Source organism: Zeus faber, assembly GCF_960531495.2.
Source record: "Zeus faber genome assembly, chromosome: 19".
NCBI classification, from domain to species: Eukaryota; Metazoa; Chordata; class Actinopteri; order Zeiformes; family Zeidae; genus Zeus; species Zeus faber.
Window position 1 is genome coordinate 26481517 of NC_137206.1, and position 19978 is coordinate 26501494.

The window sequence follows — 19978 nt, forward strand, 5'->3', positions numbered from 1 at the left end:
GCGGGATGCTAATTAGATGTAAATTAGAATCCCCAAGTAGTCTTTAAGTCTGTTGGCCAGTCCCTTAGACAGCAACTTATAGTCTGCACATAGCAGGGCCACAGATCTCCAGCTCTTAAGGAGCTCCCTTATTTGACCAAAGAGAGAGGGCTGCACGCCGACAGGATGTGGGCAGTGAACCCATCCCCCAACACTCCAGCAGTACATCCAACAGGTCCGATCCCAAACAGCTCGAGAAATGCTTTAAAAAAAATCTACAGGCCTGGTGCTGTCCTGTCTTATCCATTTTCACTTCGATTTCATGTTGTCAGAGTCTCGATTTAAAGTTATTTTGTTCTCGATGTCCCTAATTTCCTGCTCTACAGTGTGAATGGTTTCCCTAACCCTGTTGGTGGAGTGAGCAGTGTACTGCTGGCAGAAGAAATGAACCTGGGTCTTCCCTAGGTCACACCATTGACTTAGGGAAATAAAATCCTCTTTCCTCCCTTTCCAAACCTGCCAGAACAAATTAAAATGATCACAGAAGACCTTGTCTGTGCTCGGTCCAATACTCTTCATCATCGACCTGCTCCCCCTCGGCCAGATCATTCGTCACCGTGGTCTCAACTTCCACTGCTATGCTGATGATACACAGCTTTATCTCAGCACCTCACCATCCACTCAGCTGCCCCCACAGTCTCTGGTCAACTGCCTCCATGCCATAAAAACCTGGACAACTAACCTACTCAAACTCAACAGCAAAAAGTCAGAACTCATGGTTGTGGCCCAAAGCCACTGCTCCGGAAGGTTGGAGATCTCCTCTTCATTGACGGCTGTTCCATCAAAACATCTCCCGAGGTCAGCAACCTGGGTGTTATCCTGGACTCTACCCTGTCCTTTCAGTCTCACATCAAATCCATCACCAAGTCCGCATTCTATCACCTCAAAAACATCTCCCGTCTCCGTCCCTCACTCTCCGATTCCGTGGCAGAAATCCTCATCCATGCTTTCATCACTTCCCGGTTGGACTACTGTAACGGATTCCTGTCCGGGGTTTCCAGCAAAGCCCTGGACAGGCTCCAGTATGTGCTGAACTCAGCTGCCAGGGATCTCACTCACACCATGCCCTGGCAGCACATCACCCCCACCCTCATCCACCGGCTCCCAGTCAAGTTCCGCATCTCCTACAAACTCCTCCTCCTCACATACAAATCCCTTCACGCACTCGCACCCCCAATTCCTGTCCAGTCCGACCTCCTCCACCAGCACACTCCATCCGGGAACCTGCGGTCCTCAGACATGGGTCTGCTGTCCGTCCCCTGTACCAGACTACGAACTTTCAGGGACAGAGCCTTTAGCGTGGCAGCCCCCATCCTCTGGCACTCTCTACCTCCTCCCTCTGACCCCCGACACTTTTAAAACAACCCTCAAGACCCATCTTTTCACCATGGCCTTTCCCCATTAGTTAGTTTTAGTTAGTTTAGCTATCCCTTTGTTTTGTTTGTTCCTGCACCTCTCCTGGATGACTGCAGATGTAGCTATCACCGGTCCTGTCCAAAGTAAAATCAATGGTGCTGTTACAGCACCCCCCAATAACAAAGCAATCCCGTCCATCTCCATGTCCTCCGCTAAATGGGCCACGTGATCCTCATCGGAGTAGTGTGAGACCCCGTCCATCTCCTCGTCCTCCGCTAAGTGGGCCACGTCCTCATCGGAGGAGGGACCCCCAGGGTCGACATCCTCCGCCTCTGAAACATCGCTGGAGGATGCAGACAAGAGAGGTGGTGGGGTCTGCAGTTGGGAGGGTTGACCCGGTCTGGAGGGCTGGTCAGGATGGCGCTGATGGAACCTCCTGATGAGGGTGTGGTCCAGAATGTGCCTCGCAGGGACCCAGGACCTCTCCTCTGGGCTGTAACCCTCCCAAACCACCAGGTACTGCAAGCCTCTCCCACGCCGGCGGGAACGTAGGAGACGGCGGACAGAAAAGGCAGGACCCCGTCAATGAAGCGCAGAGGAGGCGCCAAGGGGACCAGAGCACTCTCCCGGACTGGCTTGACCTTGGACATGTGGAAGGTGGGATGCACGCGCATGGACCTGGGGAGCTTGAGCAGCACTGCCACCGGGTTGACGACCTTCTCGATCTTGAACGGGCCGATGAACCGAGGAGTCAGCTTCTTAGAGTCCACCTTCAGGGGGAGGTCCCGGGTGGAGAGCCAGCCCTTCTGGCCCGGCTGGTACGCCGGGGCCTGGGAGCGGCGACGGTTGGCGGCAGAGGCGTTGCGGCTAGCGCCTCGGAGGAGGGCGGCCCGGGCCCGGGTCCAGGTCCTGCGAAAGCGCCGAATGAAGGCCTGGACGGACGGGCAGGAAGCCTCCCTCTCAAGGGCCGGGAACAGAGGCGATTGAAAGCCGTAGGCGCACTGGAAGGGGGAGAGGCCTGTGGCCGAACTGGTCAGGGTGTTGTGGGCATATTCCACACACAAAAGCTGCTCAGACCAGGACGACGGGTGTTGAGACGTCATGCAGCGAAGGGCCATCTCCATCTCCTGGTTCTTGTCCGGGGCGGGCCAGGTGGTGACGGCGGAGACCTTGGTGGAGTCCATCTGGATGGTCCCCCTCCCCACGACGTACCCCAGGAAGGAGACGGATGGGACGTGAAACTCACACTTTTCCGCCTTCACAAAGAGTGAGTTCTCCAGGAGGCGCTGCAGGACCGTCTGGACGTGGTGGACGTGCTCATCTTGGGATCGGGAGAAGATCAGGATGTCGTCGAGGTACACAAAGACAAATTTGTTGAGCATGTCCCTGAGCACGTCATTGACCAGGGCCTGGAAGACGGCGGGGGCATTGGTGAGACCAAAGGGCATCACCAGATATTCGTAGTGATTGGAGGGAGTGTTGAACGCCGTCTTCCATTCGTCCCCCTCTCGAACCCGGACCAGATGGTAGGTGTTGCGTGGGTCGAGCTTGGTGAACACCGTGGCCCCCTCCAGGAGTTCGAAGGCTGATGAGATGAGGGGCAGGGGATAGCGGTTCTTGACCGTAATGTCGTTGACACCACGATAGTCAATACAGGGGCGAAGTGACTTGTCCTTCTTCTCCACAAAGAAGAAGCCAGCCCCCGCCGGGGATGAGGAGGAACGGATGATGCCCACCACCAGGGCATCATTAATATAGAGGTAGAGGTGTCCATGGCCTCTCTCCGGGGCGGACAGGGAGTACAGGCGGCCTCTGGGGGGGGTGGAGCCGGGCTGGAGGTCGATGGCAATATCGTATGGCCTGTGCGGAGGGAGGGATGTCGCCTTGGCCTTGCTGAAGACCTCCCTGAAGTCGAGGTACTCGGCGGGGACCCCCAACATGTCAGGTGCGGAGCTGGAGCTGGTGGGTGGCTGAGGTGTGGCGGCTTGCTTCAGGCAGACCTGATGGCACGCAGGACTCCATCCCAGAATAGCCCCTGTGGTCCAGTCGAGGTGTTGGTTGTGACACCGGAGCCATGGGAACCCCAGGAGGAGAGGGTGACGAGGTGAGTGCAGGATGCAGAACTGTATCGTCTCGTGGTGGTTGCCGGACAGGAGCATGCGGATGGGCACCGTCTGATGGGTGACTGTCCCCAAGAGGCGGCCATCCAGGGCAGTGGCAGGAACCGGAGAAGGCAGGAGAACTCGACCCACCCAGCTGCCGTGCTAGGTTATCGTCGATGATGTTAACATCAGAACCAAGGTCAATAAGTATGGCGAGGGAATGTGAGCATTGGGGCAGCAGCAGCCGAGCCTGACACAGGGGGCGTGGGTTGGAGGAGGGTTTGGAGGTGTGGCTCACCAGGACCTCCTCCCTCATTGGCGAGCCCGGCCTTTTACCGGACACCCTGAGATGTAGTGTCCAGCTAGACCGCAGTAGAGACAAAGGTTCCCCACCCTGCGTCTCTCCTTCTCCTCCGGGGTGAGGCTGGCCCGGCCAACCTGTATGGGAGGGGCCTCACTCGTGGGTTGACGGGCTGGAAGAGCTGGCGGCCCGGAGGAACCTGGGAGACGGGTTGCTCGACGGCGCTCCACTTGCCTCCGACGCCTCTCTCGCTGCCGGGCCTGGATGCGTCGGTCGATACGGGAAGCAAGCTCAATGATGCCATCAAGAGAGGTGGGCAGGTCGTGGGAAACTAGCTCTTCTTCACGTACTCTGCTAATCCCATTAGGAATGCGTCAATCTGGGCTGCCGGGTTCCACTCACTCAGTCGAGCCTGGGTGCGGAAGTCGATCGCGTAATCGACCAGGGAGCGGGACCCTTGACTGAGACCCAGGAGACCACCAGCAGTGGGGCTGCAGAGCGAAGAGGATGGAACAGTTCGTGATGAACGGACTACAGCCATCTGCGTCTCCGGCGTAGCGTTCTGAAACCCCCACCCAGGGCTCTAGGGGGTACCCAGGCTGGGCCGGTGCTGGTAGACGTGGGTCCGGGGAAGCGGGCGGCAGGATGAACTGACCGAGAGCGATGGCGAGCTGCTGGACCTGGGCAGCTAGCGTGGCGAGCCCTTGCTCCTGCCTAGCTGCTGCTAGCCGAGCGTCCGCTGAGGTGGAGGCTAGGACAGCCTCCTGGTGTTGGAGCTGTGACTCCACCCTTCCCAGGCGTGCCAGCAACTCGGGGTTGTGTGCTGGGTCCATTGTTGGCCAGATTGTACTGTAACGGGTGTGGTTAGGACCCAATTGCAGCACAAAGACAGGCAGGGATATTTGGTAATGTCTTTTATTAGTAGAGCAGAAGGAAGACAGGCAGGGAGCAGGCAGGATCAGCGTCGGGGACAGGCAGGTTCGATAACGAGGAGTGCAGACAGAAGACAGGCGGGGGGGGCAGGCAGGATACGTGGTCGGAGCGAGGCAGAGTTGGTAGCGGGGAATCAGTCCGGAGACCGCTGGAGAGTCTGGTGCAAGCAATAAAGACAATCGGGCAATGGGTGACTGATGAGAGAGGCATATATAGTGGTTAGATTGCAGATCTGGAACAGCTGTGTGCGCAGGTGAATAGAGTTGGGCTAATGGGACAGGTAAGGAGAGGGAGGGGAAGGTAGAAGAAGGCGGAGATCATGACAGTAGTGTCTCAGAGCCCAGGTTAGGAGCATAAATATTGACTAAGGAAAAAAAAACTTTATTAATCTCAGCCCTCACCATGTGTAGCCTGCCTTCCACTAACTCCCTACTTGATAAAAATGGTTATAAAATCTAACCCAGGAGAGAACACGATGGCGGTCCCTGCACTAAAGTTGGTCCTGTGGCTAAGGGAGAATTTCCCCTTCCACTACAAACCCCAGTGTACCTCATTCACTGTGTCACTGTGTGTTTCCTGTAGAAAGACCATATCTATTATTTTCTGAATGCATAATTCAGCCCTCTCATGTATATCCCTTCCCCTATTGATGTTAAAAGCCCCAAACCTCAAACTGTGCATGACGATTGGAAACAAACCACCGACAGAAGGAATAGAAGGAGTAGAAACATTCACTGAAACTTAAACATTCAGTCACTTGTTTTTTTTTTTCCAGTATTCCCTATTATTGACACGCATGCCTTTCTTGTAGTGGCTACATGTTTTCTTGAGCGATACTTTTTCTTTTCATCCAGCAAATCCCAACTTATTTCTATTTGCAATGTTTAACAGATTTGAAACATTTTTCAGTGTGATAAATCATCCAAGTCAGAATTCGAATCCATATGTGACCCACCAGAGCAAAAACCGCCATCTTTCGCATTTCTAAAATTGCCAGGAGCAGCCAAATAAGTTGAAAAAACCTTTCTTGAAGGAAAATTCGATTTTTCCAGATTTGTGTTCCTTTGTGGGGTTTTTTTTAACTCTCAACGCATTTTTAAAACCGAGTTTGATTTATAAATAGAAAAATGTTAGACCATGGAGTTAAATATTCCCATTAGATTACATGGGGAAACGCAGTTCACTTACCGAGACGCTAAACAATGCTGAACGACACAGATTGATCATTTCCACGTGATGTGAAGTCACAATGTGAAACCATTTTGACAGAGTTCAGCTTTTAAATATTACGTGTTTTATACACACACGAAGACAACGTTGTGGAGGGGGCGTGTCATTGACGTCACCGTCACTTCCGTAAAGAAGACGAGGCTCCGGTTTCACTTGTCTGTGAAAACTCCGGTTGATTAGGAGAAGCGGGTGGAGGAAGATGTAAATCATATGGCAGACCTTAATCGGCCCAGTGCGATAGATCCAAGTCAGTTTAAGCAGCGTGCACTGGACTTAATTTTCCACGATGATAGTCAGTTCTCCGACAGCTACGCTGAATCTGATATTACTCCAGACTTGGAGAAATTTCAAACAGTGGATTTCAACCCGAATGTGACAATGAAACTAAATAATTTCAAGAACCACCGGAAAATAAAAAAAATTTAAATCACTTTTATAAAACATGTACTGTATATTCTTAATGTTAAATAAAAGCTTTTTACAAAACACAAGAACAAAGCAGTGATTGGCCCATTCCACAGTCTGTTAAGTAGCCATGTGGCTTTGGCTACCCCATTTGCATTCTGGCCACAAAAATGAATTCAGGTATTCCTAATTTAATGACCTACCTGTTTAACGACCGTCGGACTTACGACCAGCTCTCCGTCACGATATTGTTGGCAGCGTACAACAATATCGTGACGTGCGCACTGCATGCACGCTGTCTCAGCGTCAAGCATCTCATTGCGCATCACCATTCTCAGTCTCGTTCCTTCAGTTGGTCAGTGTTGGTCAGTCACTACACTAGCGTTCGCAATCCCCACGCCCCCTTAAGGCCTAATAACATGGGTCATCCCTTATCGACCAATTCGCTTAACGACTTGGTCATAGGAACGGAACTCGGTCGTTAAGTGAGGAGTACCTGTATTTTGTTGAAAGGAAATTTAATATGCATTCATGTTTGTACTCATCATTTTGTGCATTGTCAATAAATGCAATAGTTGACTTCAGTTTTAAAATACAACATTAAAACTATGCAGATGATTTCCTTTTGGTATAATTAATAATGAATTTGTATTCTTAATTTGCCTCTGTTGTTGCTCAGTGAGAACATTTTGCCCTTTACTGTTATTAGTTAGAAAGCTCAGGGATGGCCCATGCTCCGTTTGGGTCAAGGCAAATGACAATAGGACAATATCTTTTAGTTCTATCAACAAATTTCCCTGAGTTTCGGTCCTTACACGGGGTGGTCGAATCGGGGTGGTACTGGTTCTGAATGGCTGCTACGAGGCTGTTACCAGGCCGGGCCATGAGAGACGCCCCTTGGCTCCTGGACACGTCAGAAGACTGGAGGCAGATATACATATTTATACCACACAGCTATAAATAAATAAAACAAGATTTAATGTGAAAACATTCTGAGAGACATAATAATTTTTCAATGTAGTGAACATTTCTTACAAAAAACAAATCTCGATAGAATATTTTGTAGGCTTATAAAACAGTCCACAAAACATATTCTTATATGTCTTATATGTTCTTATATGTATATATGTCTTATATGTCTCATATTCTGTATTCTTAAAATAAGAAATATGTCTTGAAAAGTTTTCTTTTGGAGTAAAAAGCATCAAAAATCTGATCTCTTTCAAATTAAATTAGAGAAATCCCTTTAATTTATTTATTCATAAATTTGTGCTGGGATGATTGAAACTCTATTTCCTCAAAGCCAGCTCAGTAATTGTACACACACAATTTAATTTAATTTATTACAAAAGAAAAAAAAAACGTAGCTTTTTTTCTAGTATTAAAAATAAAAAAAAATTGCCTTTGAGTTATGTAAATCAAATTCCGCAAATTGAGCGCGTGTGTGTGCATGCGCATGTCTCTGTACCTCCCCAGCGCTGTAGCTGCGTAGCCTCTGTAGGTGCTGTTGGTGTGCGAGATGACAAGTGAACCGGCCATTTTGAAGCGGTATCCTCGGGTCGATGAAAGTCGTTGCTCGGCTGTTGTGGTCAACAAAGAACGACTAGAATGGACAGAGTTAAAAAAGCGGCCAAATGAGAAATTAGGAAAAATCACATCATGAGAAAACTTAATTCTTTGCACATCTCTCCTGTCTCTCTACAGGCGTATAGGAGAAGAACTGGAAGCTCACACCAAAATGTTGCTTCATTCCCAAACTAAAATTGTAAGTGCACCTTAAGACGGGATCTCCTTGCAAAGAAATTACATTTGAAATTTGTTTCTGCCATTTAATCTGTTCTTTCCGAGATTTCAGATTCTGAGCGTCAGGACTCCAGTAATCTCTCAAAGCCACACAAGATTTGACACGGAGGTGTGGCTATGCAGGATTACAAGTCTAGAGCATAAGAACAAAATGTTACATTTCTTATGATATGTCATTATGTATGGGGTCTGTTAAGATTTCTCAGTGGTCGCTACAGAGATGCTCTCTCCATGGCAAGGTTAGCCTGGCACTCCAACAGAAGGAAATATACGTTTGCTAAAGACTTTCACTTTGCATTTTTGGGTATGTGCCAAGCTTTGCTAATACGGTTATATTCAGTAGCATGGCAGCGTTAGTAATAGTGTAATTCTAGTGATAGAAAATCACAAACAGCCCATTTCAGTATGATCAACATACAGTAAATATTGGCGCCGCACCTTGCCCTGAGGGTCTATCTTGATCTCCCAGCCCCTGGGCAGCTCCAGCCGTGTGTCGGCAAACTTTTTAAGGAAGATGACCAGGTCTCCGTTGTGCTGGTAGCGCTCGAAGTTCCTGGCGTCGCGGCGCACCTTGAGGATCATGTGCTTCAGGCAGTTACTGTTGGTGAACATGCGGTACGCTCCCTTTGGATAAAGTGAATAGGAGCGAGACAGAAAGAGAGAGAAAAGATGGCAAGCAAGAGATACATGGGGAATCAATTAAACCCTCAAGGAACCCCGGCCTTTTTCGCACTCTCCCCCTACCATCCCCGCCAGTGACTGTGTCCTCGAATTCACTGAACATTAAAATAAATTAAATCAAATTAAAGTTTTGTCATGTCGGGTTGAAAAGCAATACTGTAGCAGCGAAGCAGCCAGACAGGGAACAGGGTGATGCTGACACTAGAGGTTTCATACATTCAGGATGTGAGAAGGGGTACAGGAATATGATTTTAAATAGGGTAAGATACTTAGAGTTCCTGAGGTGTGAAGGATGCCAGCGTTGTGTGTGTGTGTGTGTGTGTTTTTGTGTGTGTGTGTGTGTGTGTGTGTGTGTGTGTGTGTGTGTGTGTGTGTGTGTGTGTGTGTGTGTGTGTGTGTGTGCTCCCTGCAGTACTCACATAGTTGCTGTGCAACACAGTAAAGAACTCAGGGTGTGTGATTAACTTGACAGCAGGGGATTGCAGTAGTAGGCTTATCTTCTGCTCATTGACAGCGGAGGACAGCCATTCTCTCCTGGGCTCTGCGTTGAGGCACAAACAGCACAGAAATAAAGGTTTCCACTCAAAAGAGGTGTGTTTCTGGACACCTGGACACATGACAACTAGAAATTTAAAGTTGAATAGGATTACTTTTGCACTGTTCATTTAACTATGACTCCCATGTAAATTTCTGGGACGCTGACGGACGGATCGGTTGGACGGATCTCACGTTGCTCAAGCTTTCTTCACTGCTTATTAAATTCCCCATTAATCTTTCCGATTTTCAACAGACCATTTCACTCGGTTTTTGTAGTCACTACCGCAGAAAAATTGGAAGTGTCTGCTATCATGGCAACTTTTTCTGATATTTGTAATGCCTAGAAACTATGTGACATCCTGTGTAACTGTTTCATTTGTGCTTAGCAAAGCCAATTATGCCATTGGCTTGGTAAAGCCAAATCTTTTTTTCGCTGTTGACTCCATTTAAACATAGCACTTCACTATTCACACTAATAAATTGTGCTTAATCTATAAAAAAAAATATCCATATCAATCATAAATCTTATGATTCATATTTTAACATACAACAATTATGTATCAATCTTACATGATTAGGGCTCCTTTCATACATATTTCATAGAAGAGTCTACATTATATATGTATTTCCCTATGCTAGTCTAGTAACTTGTGCATGTTATACCTGTATAAAACATGCACAACATTCAGTCTCATTGGGTTTTTTCTCCTACAAATGGGTTGGACAGTTTTACTGCGTGTGAACAAGATGGCTTCCGGCAGACACCATAGTGAGTAGCATGAAACCTGCAGGCGTAGCGTCCGTTTCCCCCTCCGTGTAGGCCCTTCTCTCCAGCCTATGACTCCCCGAGTCCTCCTCCGTGGCCATGGTTCTCTGGATGTTTTGGTACCTGCGTTGGAAAAACAGTTGTCACAGTTTGTGTGATGTGCGATGAGCCTGCCCCCATTGCATTCAGATGTTGCTGTGCGTCGTTGTACTGCAGATGCTCCGATACACTTACAGCTACTGTCGCAATGTAGAGAAATCACGCAATGTAATACTTAATATGCAACATCTAGGTTACTGGTTTCTCAAAACTATACCATTACCAACCTTTTCAACTGTGTAAAATAAGTTTGGTGAGATAGATAGGTCATATCATGTTTCCCCAACTACGGTCTGTGAAGTAATGCAGGGACTCGATATATTTATTTAAAAAAATACTTACCGGAATAAGGATTGGGGGCTTGAGTAAAATGTATTAGTGTAGACAAATTTTTGATGTTTAGCATAGTAAAACAAAGAATAAGGAGAGAGGAAGAGGAAGCTGAAATTAAAGCTCAACTGGAAGAAGAACATGCAGCTCTATAAGCACTCTGGAGGAAAAACGGAGAAAGACACAGCAGTTGGAGGCAGTGAAAGATCTTAATGCTGCACGAGTGAGAATGCAGGTGTATGATCAAGGGAAGGCCAGAGAAGAAGAGCGGAAATACATACTAGGACAAGAGATGGTAGCAGATAACCAAATGTTGGCTCCCACAAGTCCTCTGCCCCTGTATATGCCTTCCGTTACACAAGCTATGACCACCCCCTCAAATGAAAGTATAGCAGAGCTCGTTAAGGTGCTGGAAGGTGCTTTAAGTGCCCAAAGAATTCCAGTTCCTGAACCTCCAGTATTCAGTGGGGATCCATTGGAATACAATAACTGGAAACTTTCTTTTGAAATAATGATCAACCAGAAGAACATTCAAGACAAGGGGAAGATATACTGCCTCAGTAGATATGTAAGTGAACAAGCTAAGAATGCACTCGATGGCAATTTCCTACTCGGAACTGAATCTGCTTATGTTGCTGCATGGGAGATTTTGGAAGAGAGATATGGAAACCCATTTTACAATCGCAAAAGCGTACAGAAACAAGCTACAAGCGTGGCCCAAGATTGGATCTAAGGACAGCTTTGAGCTCAGCGAGTTTGACGATTTCCTCCGTAGTTGCAAGGCTACCATGGTCCACATTAAGGCATTGGACATCTTGAATGACTGTAATGTAAACAGGAAAATTCTTTCAAAGTTACCGGATTGGCTAACGAGATGGAACCGGAAGGTCATCGAGGTAGAAGATTTTCTGTAAAAAGACCAGACATACCTTGCACAAATGCAGGAAGTTCATGGAGAAAGCAGTCTCAAATAGAATTAAACTTGTTCAAAAGCTATGCCGAAAAGCTATGCTTTGGTTGTCTCAAGTCTGGTCACTTCTCAAAGAGCTGCAACAGTAGTGTTTATGACACACGCCACAAGCAGCATCCTACCTGTCTGCAAGAGGAGCGAGCCAAAGAAGAACAAAGACCACCACAAGTCAAACAAAATCCATGTCAGGAAAAGCCAAGTAGAAGTCAATAAAAGAACAAAGAAAGACATTAATCAACACAACACAAGGAAACAGACACAGACGCTACTTCAAATAGAATAATACGTGAAGGAGCTAACATGCAAATAGCTGCAATAATTCCTGTCTGGCTTTTATCCACAAGTCAACCACCATAAGAAGTCTGTTGGATTCTCAGAGCAACACAGCTTTTGCTCTAAGTGAAGTAGCTGAAGCTTCGAAGGCAAACAAAGAACAGGTCAAGTTAAAGCTCTCTACTATGATTTCAAGAACCACAGTAGTAAGCTCTCAAAGAGTAAATGACCTACAAGTCTGAAGCTGTTACTCCAGTGAGAGGATTTTCTTACCACCAGTCTACACACGTGAGTTTATTCCAACAAAACAGAACTCACATACCAACCGATGAAACCACAAAAGCTTGGTCCCATCTAGAGCACCTCCATGATGAAGTAGCATCTCTGCAGGACTGTGAAGTAGGTCTGCTCATTGGGAACAACTGCTCACAAACCCTACTTCCAAGGGAAGTTGTATCTGGCACAGAAAATCTGCCTTATGCGCAGCGTACAGACATTGGATTGAGTATTGTTGGCCACAAGAATCCCTGGGTAGACTACAGCGATGCCATCGGAACCAGCCATCACATAGTAGTGAGACAAGTGACACCAGGTGTGGAGCCTTTTGTCAATCTCAAAACTGAAGTCCACCATGTGAGCCATACCAAAGTAAAGGAAATTACTCCATCAGACATCATAAGAGTCCTCAAATCAGTCTTCTCAGAAAGAGCTGGAGAAGATGATCCTGTGTCTCAAGAAGATCTCAAGTTCTGTCAAAGCTAAGAGAAAACATCACATGAAAAAGGCAATGGTCACTACAAAATGCTTTTACCATTCAAAGAGGAAAGACCGAAACTACCTTACAACAAGACGTGCAATACACTGCCTGAATTGTCTTGAAAGGAGACTAAAGAAAGATCAAAGGTACTACAAAGATTATGTAAACTTTATGGATGACATAATTTTGTGTGGTGATGTAGAGAATGTCCCCGAGGAAGAACTTAACAACTATCCGGCTTGGTACATTCCACATCAGGGAGTTTATCATCCGCAAAAGCCACGAAAAATACAAGTAGTATTTGACTGTTCTGCCAAGTTTCAAGAAACATCCCTCAATGACCATCTGCTCACCTGACCTGACTTGCCAAATAAATTGGTGGGTGTCCTATGCCGCTTTCAAAAGGGTCCTGTTGCAGTCATGTGTGACATCGAAAGAATGTTTCACCAGTTTCACGTGAAAAGAGAAGATCGAGATTATTTACGATTCCTATGGTGGGAAAGTGGCAACTTGGAAACCCAGCATCAATCTACAGAATGAAGGTCCACCTCTTTGGAGCGGCCTCGTCTCCTGGCAGTGCCATCATTCAAAGAAATTTCTATGTAGACGATGGTCTGACAAGTGTTCAAACTGTGAAGGAAGCCATCCAACTTGTCAAAGAATCAAGAGAACTTTGCTGCACTGGCAAGTTAAGACTCCACAAGTTTGTTTCCAATAGTGAGAATTTGATGGTAACCATCCCAGAAGAAGAATGCGCAACAATCAAAGATCAAGACATGGCTCTGAGCTTACCGCACATGGAAAGATCTCTTGGAGTAGAGTGATGCATCACATCTGACTCATTCAAATTCAGAGTTCAAGTCAAACCCAATCCACTAGCAAGAAGAGGCGTGCCCTCTACCATAGCCTTAATGTATGATCCCCTAGGGTTCATGGCACCCTTTGTTATTTTGGGGAAACAGATACTCCAGCAAATGTGTAGAGAGAAAATTGGCTGGGAAGACCTCAGTGGGAGTCCTGGATTACTGTAGAGACCTACCCAATCTGGCTGAAATGCGAATCAAAAGATGCTTCTTACCTTCAAGTTTCAGTAACATCAAAAGGTATGAACTTCACCATGTTGCGGATGCAAGTGTCTGTGGATAGAGTGAATATACTTACCTGCGAATCATTAACTTGTCTGACATCCATTGCTGTCTGGTCATGGGAGAGTCCAGAGTTTCTCGACCAATGTCATGACTAATGGGAGATTGAAACTCTCTGCAGCAGTTGTTGCAGTTCGAACCAGTGACATGCTCCGGAATGAACTGGAAATCCAAAATCTGCAAGAGTTCTTTTGGACAGATTCCACAGTTGTTCTTGGCTATACAATGCCGCCAGAAGGTTTCAAGTGCTTGTAGCCAACCACATACAGAGAATCAAGACAAGTACAAAGCCTGAACAATGGGCTTATGTTGCCTTTGAGGACAATCTGGCAGATCATGCCTCTTGGAGTTTGACTGCAGAGCAACTTAAGACCTCAAACTGGTTCACCAGACCAAAGTTTCTTTGGGAAAGGCAACTGCCTGACAAAGAATGCAAGGTGGGAGAAATCAAGGAAGATGATCCTGAACTCTGCAAGGCTTGTGTGTAACACTAAGGCAAAGGAGGATAGATCATTATTGGATTACCTACAGAAATTCTCTGGTTGGTCTAGGGGAGTAAAAGCAGTTGCCAGATTGAAACAATGAGTCAAAGAAAATAAGGGTGAAAAGCAAAGAACCAACAAATGTACGAGCTTGGAAGAAATGAAAGAAGAGGGAACTTTGTATCATTAAGATAGTTCAAGAAGAGGCATTCCCAGATGAGATGAAGAGCTTGAAACTAAGGAAAGTAGTTTTGAAGACCAAAGACAGGAAGCTGGACAAGTTAAGTCCATTCAAGATTGAAGATTTTTATTTGTCACATACATATACATACTTTCATACATATATGCAGTGAAATGTCTTTGCAACGCACCTGGAGATTATGCACAATAGTTACTAAACTGAACCGAATTGCTAACTTAATTCCTACGTAGCTAAATCACTGAAACGTATGGATTCCTTAAATGTAATGCAGTTAGTGAATAGAAAAAATAAAATAAAATAAAATAAAATAAAAATAAAACTCAAAAAGACAATATAGACTGGGGGTACAAAAAATAAGGGAATAGAGTTATGTATATAGGATAGGCTATACTTGGATGAAGAAGGTATCCTAAGGGTGGGTGCATGCCTAAGTCAAGCCACGTTACACCCACACGTGAAGCATCTGGCAATACTGCCAAAGAACAGCCACATACAGCTTTAATTATCAAGCACATTTATGAAAAGGTACATCATCGGGGACATGGATTGACAATGACTGAACTACGAGCTACTGGATGGTGGATCCTGGGATGCAGCAGTGCAGTCTGGTCACACATCTTCAATTGTATTAAGTGTAGAAAGTACAGAAGACATACTGAAGAACAAAGAATGGGGGACTTACCACAAGATCAAATAAAAACCACTCCACCCTTGATTTACACCGGCATAGACTATTTGGGTCCAATCTATGTTAAAGAAGGAAGAAAATATTTCAAAAGATATGGTCTCTTGCTTACCTGTCTATGTTCAAGGGTGATACACAGAGATGATTGATGTCATGACAAATGATACATTTATCGATGCTTTAAGAGCGTTCATTACCATAAAAGGAAATGTTCGTCAACTAAGGTGTGACCAGGGACCCAATTTTGATGGTGCAAGGAGAGAGTTTGCAGAACTCAGGAAAGGAATGGATGAAGAAAGAGTAAAGGCTCTAGGATGCAATTTTTTTATGAACCCTTCAGAGGCAAGCCACATGGGTAGAGTCTGGTAAGAACCATAAGGAGTGTTCTTACCGCTATTCTCGACCAGTCAGCAAAAAGACTTGACAGCAGCTCTCTAAGGACATTCCTGTATGAGGTTATGGTCATCATTAACAGTAGGCCACTTACCGCTGAACATTTGAATGACCCATCTGGACCAGAACCTTTAACTCTGAATCACATTCTTACAATGAAGTCCACAATCATTCTGCCCCAACCTGGACAATTTGTCAGAGAATATCTTTATCTCCAAAAGAGGTGGCACCGAGTACAGAATGAATGAATGACTCAATGTAAATTTTGGACTCAATGGAAGAAATATTATCTTTTGAATTTACAACCAAGAATAGAAGGAACTTGAAGGTGAATGTCATCGTCCTTCAACAAGATGATCTGGCACCACGCAAGAAAGCAAGCTGGCCAGAATCACAGAAGTCTATCCAGGGTCAGATGATAGGGTCAGAAAACTAAGATTGCTGGTTAGTGATAACATTTGGTGAAAACGGGAAATCCACAACTAAAACAGTGTTCCTTGAAATACCTGTACAAAAAGTTGTGACTCTGCTCGAGGCAGACTAAGATGTTGAATGTTTTGCCTGAAATTCCATGTTAAATGGTTAATAACAGGAAATGTTTTATTGAACGGTTGAAATGTTTACTTGCAACAATTGCATTTCTAGAGATCCCACATTAAGGTGTGCATGATTTGGTGCAACTGTTGACATTATATTGGTTACGTTAGTCATCATTTATTTGCCTAAAACATTTGTTTATTTTTGTGAGACCAATTTGTAAACTGGGTTTCGATTTAAGGTGGTCATTTATTTATATACAGTGGTACTTGACTTACGAGTTTAATTCATTCCGTGACAGAGCTCGTAATTCAATCCGCTCGCATAGCAAATCAATTTTCTTCATTGAAATTAATTGAAATGCCATTAATCCGTTCTAGCCCCCCAAAAAAAAAAGTTTTTCTGTTACGTGTTTTTAAATAAGAAAAATGTATTTATAAATAACAAATATTGTACAAAACATAATAAAACACAATAAAAGAGAATGTGTAGATCATTTTTGCCTTCTCGCAGATGATACCCTCCGTCACCCTAGAAATTTAGAAATTTTGAAGACGACAAATTGGTGACCCCGATGCTTCCACGTTCAGGTAACCATGTGAAGTGAAGGAGTGAGACGTGGGAGGCTGGCTGCATTCGCTCGCCACGCCAACAAGCAGTGGCGTACCTGAAGCTCGCTCTTCGAAACTCGAAATTTTGCTCACAAATCAATACAAAAAAAAAATCGACGGAACGACGGCTCGTAACTCGGAAAACTCGTATGTTAGTGCGCTTGTAACCCAAGATACCGATTAATTTGTTACGACTTTTATTTTGAAGGCTCAGCTGGGTTGCGATCACATGAGTGTGCCGCTTACTCTATTCCAGCGTGAAGCAGCTAGCATGAACTTCGTGAATGCGTGGGTGAAAAGTTAACTGGTCAGGGAGGACTTGAATATAAGATGTGAATCATCAGGAGCGGGTGTAAAGGGTTTAATGGAAAATTGAAAGTATATTTCCCTCCTTGTAGTATGCAGCCAACCAGGTATTTTGTTTGTTTGTCTGTATTTTACTTTAGTGAAATGTTAATCCACATGATGTTCATACTATTATTTTATGTTAAGCTAACATGGTGTTTATATGTTCTCTTTAACTGTGTGTTAACTTTTCACGGTGGAATTGGAGAGACGTCTTCAATAAACCAGTAGCAAGGAAACCACTTGTGTCTGCCCGTGCTTCGAGGGAATTGTACAGATTAAGATTGTACCGTTTTGACGGAAGTCCTCAACCAGAACTGAGAATCACATTGGGAGGTTCATTCATGCGTGTATTCCCTAAAATTGTCTGCCGTTTTCTTGGCCAGGCCTCTCTGGTATGGGAGATAAATAAAGGTTCAATAAAAAAAATCAATAAAGGAGAGCTAAATCCCCCCCAAAAATGTTAACGTCCTTGTTGTAACTGCAGGTCTCTCTTCAGCCACCAAGTGTCAGCATAAGCTTACCTAAAAAGTTCCACGGGACGTGCCAGCAGTTTTATTTATGTTTTAATCCTCATTCAAGCGAGAGGGACCTGGGGGCAGACAACATGACGGACGTCCGCCGTCGACAGGAAGTTATGTCACGTCAGCAATGGAAGTTTGCATTAAAATATGCATTACGCATGTGTGTAGTCCACTTGTGGACTACACACTTGTAGTTTATGGTTTAGCCAAAAATGTTATCACAATGTTTTTTTACATTGATGGATGTCGATAATTATCACAGTATATTTCGAATAATAATAATGCTCAATTTACAGTTTTAAGTGTATTATCCTGGCTTAACCTTAAACACTGAATAAATAAAATAATATATGTAAACTAAAAACAGAAATACATAATATATAAATATCAGGAATAGATAAATATCAGGAATATATATATATATATATATATATATATATATATATATGAATCCACGTGTAATTGCGTCCGTGAGGGATTTAGTAGTTAACAGGGACTTCACGGAAAAAAAAAGAAACGTGAAGAAGCCCAAGCTGCTGACGTGACGTGATTTCCTGACGACTGTGGACATCCCTTTTGCGGATGTCCGACATGTCTGCATCGAGGTTCTTTTGATTCAAGCCACTGTGATCTCCTTCATACCACTGATCTACTGTAACTAAAAAACTAAGGAACTCCTACTGGTTCTACATTTGAGATGCTATACATAAACAGACATACATAGTCACCTTTCTAGTTTTGTCTTGTGTGCTATTTCTGCCTCTTGTTTTTGTGTCATCCTATAAAATGTATCACAGAAACAGCCATTAAAGAGTAATTTTCCAATAATTACTAGTATTTTGAAGGGGGCTTATCATAGGGCATCCCGCTTCACACAGACAAACCCTCTTCAAATTATGAGGCTACCAAGTAATAAACCAACTGTAAATTAAGAAATACCGAAGGTAAATGTAAAAGCAGAAAATAAGCATAGTTTCACAGCCCCAGCTTGGTAAATGCAGATTGGTTGGTGGGGATTCGCCCGCCTGTCTATGTTTTCCTTACATTTTGAAAAATGTTGATGATGTGGACTGCCATGAAAAGTGCTGATTTGTCAGCATGCTCCCTGCACGCTTTATGCTGATTTCAACCTTGTAGACCAATGAGCCAATCGCATTCAAGGTTTTCTTGAAGATTTGACACCGCAGCAGACACCTTTGCCAATGTACTGCACTTTGTTCAGCTCACCTTCTGTTGAGGTGTTCCATCTGCTGGGTGGAGCCTGACCTTGGGAGGGTGTTGTTGCACTTGAGGGCCAGGCCAGGCCTCTGCCATGTGGTGGTCTTGTTAACGTGGTCCACGTAGAACACTCTGCCGTGACTGTCGATACGAGCTTCCCAGTCTGGGGGGGGTAGGTAAGTTTAAAATATATCTCCTTTATTTTTTTCAACCACGGCCTTATTCAAATTTTGTTTCTTATTACTTATTTCGTAAAAATAGGATCATGCCTGACGGGGCAAGGATCATACTGTGCATTTTTTTTCCCTTCAATTAGGAAACTGAGCCAGTCTATGTGCCAGTCTATAACTGGCACATAGATCATAAACACATAAACACATGATCTAAAATAAAAATAAAAAATTTCGTTTTGTGTGGAAAAACGGGGAAATTTGGAGAATCAGCGCAAATTCGCGGAGAGAAGAAGTCACACTCAGTGTGGCGTTTTGCGTCTAAGTGCTTTAAACGCATTATTACATAATTTTGAAATTATATAGTTATGTTTACAATGATATATTGAGGGGGAGGGCGGTTTGTTTTTCCCAGAAAGGGGGTAATTTCCGCCCCTGCATTTAAGCACATAAGGAAGCTGCAGCAGAGCGGTAAGTTTCTTGATTGTAAGGCCCTCATCGAGGTTGTGCTAGGAACAGTACCGTATTTTCTGCACTATAGGGCACACTGGATTAGAAGGCGTACTGTCAATGAATGGTCTATTTTAAGGAGCATTAAGCGAAACAAAACAGTCAGATAAGTCAGTCAGTCAAATTTTATTAAACGTGTTCACAATATCTCTCAACATTGTTCAAACATTAATGAGCGTATTCACAATAACTCCCAACCTTGTTCAGTTGTTACACGTAAAAAAAACAGTCTGATACCGCTAAATTAAGCGTTGGCGTATTCACAATAACTCTCAAAATTGTTTGGTTATAACACGTAAAATACAACACAATACACTCACTTTTTCAGTTCATTCCTCATCCACAAATCCCTCAAATTCTTCATCTTCAGTGTCCGAGGTTAACAGTTGAGCAATTACGGCATCCAGAATGCCCGGATCCCTCTCGTCATTATCCGAGTTAGTGTCGTTGCTGTTACCTGGCAGTTCAGTGATGATTCCTGGACCCTGTTTTCTCCACAGTGCGATTCAGGGGAATATCAAAGATGAGGGGAGCCTCGTCCATGTTGGTGATCTGGTGCTCTGGCCGGATCTTC

General features: G+C 44.8%; 1 protein-coding gene across 1 annotated transcript in view; it reads right to left on the bottom strand.

Annotated features, from left to right (window-relative positions):
* Positions 1-19978, bottom strand: part of LOC307245067 (E3 ubiquitin-protein ligase HECW1-like) — a gene marked incomplete at both ends in the record, with an annotated part of 146899 nt that overhangs the window by 49297 nt on the left and 77624 nt on the right. Inside the window, 6 exons of the mRNA XM_080020476.1 lie at positions 7182-7287; positions 7835-7969; positions 8608-8793; positions 9270-9391; positions 10173-10276; positions 18734-18887. Of these exons, the coding sequence (XP_079876602.1) occupies positions 7182-7287; positions 7835-7969; positions 8608-8793; positions 9270-9391; positions 10173-10276; positions 18734-18887 (807 nt within the window). The remainder of the gene's footprint in view (positions 1-7181; positions 7288-7834; positions 7970-8607; positions 8794-9269; positions 9392-10172; positions 10277-18733; positions 18888-19978) is intronic.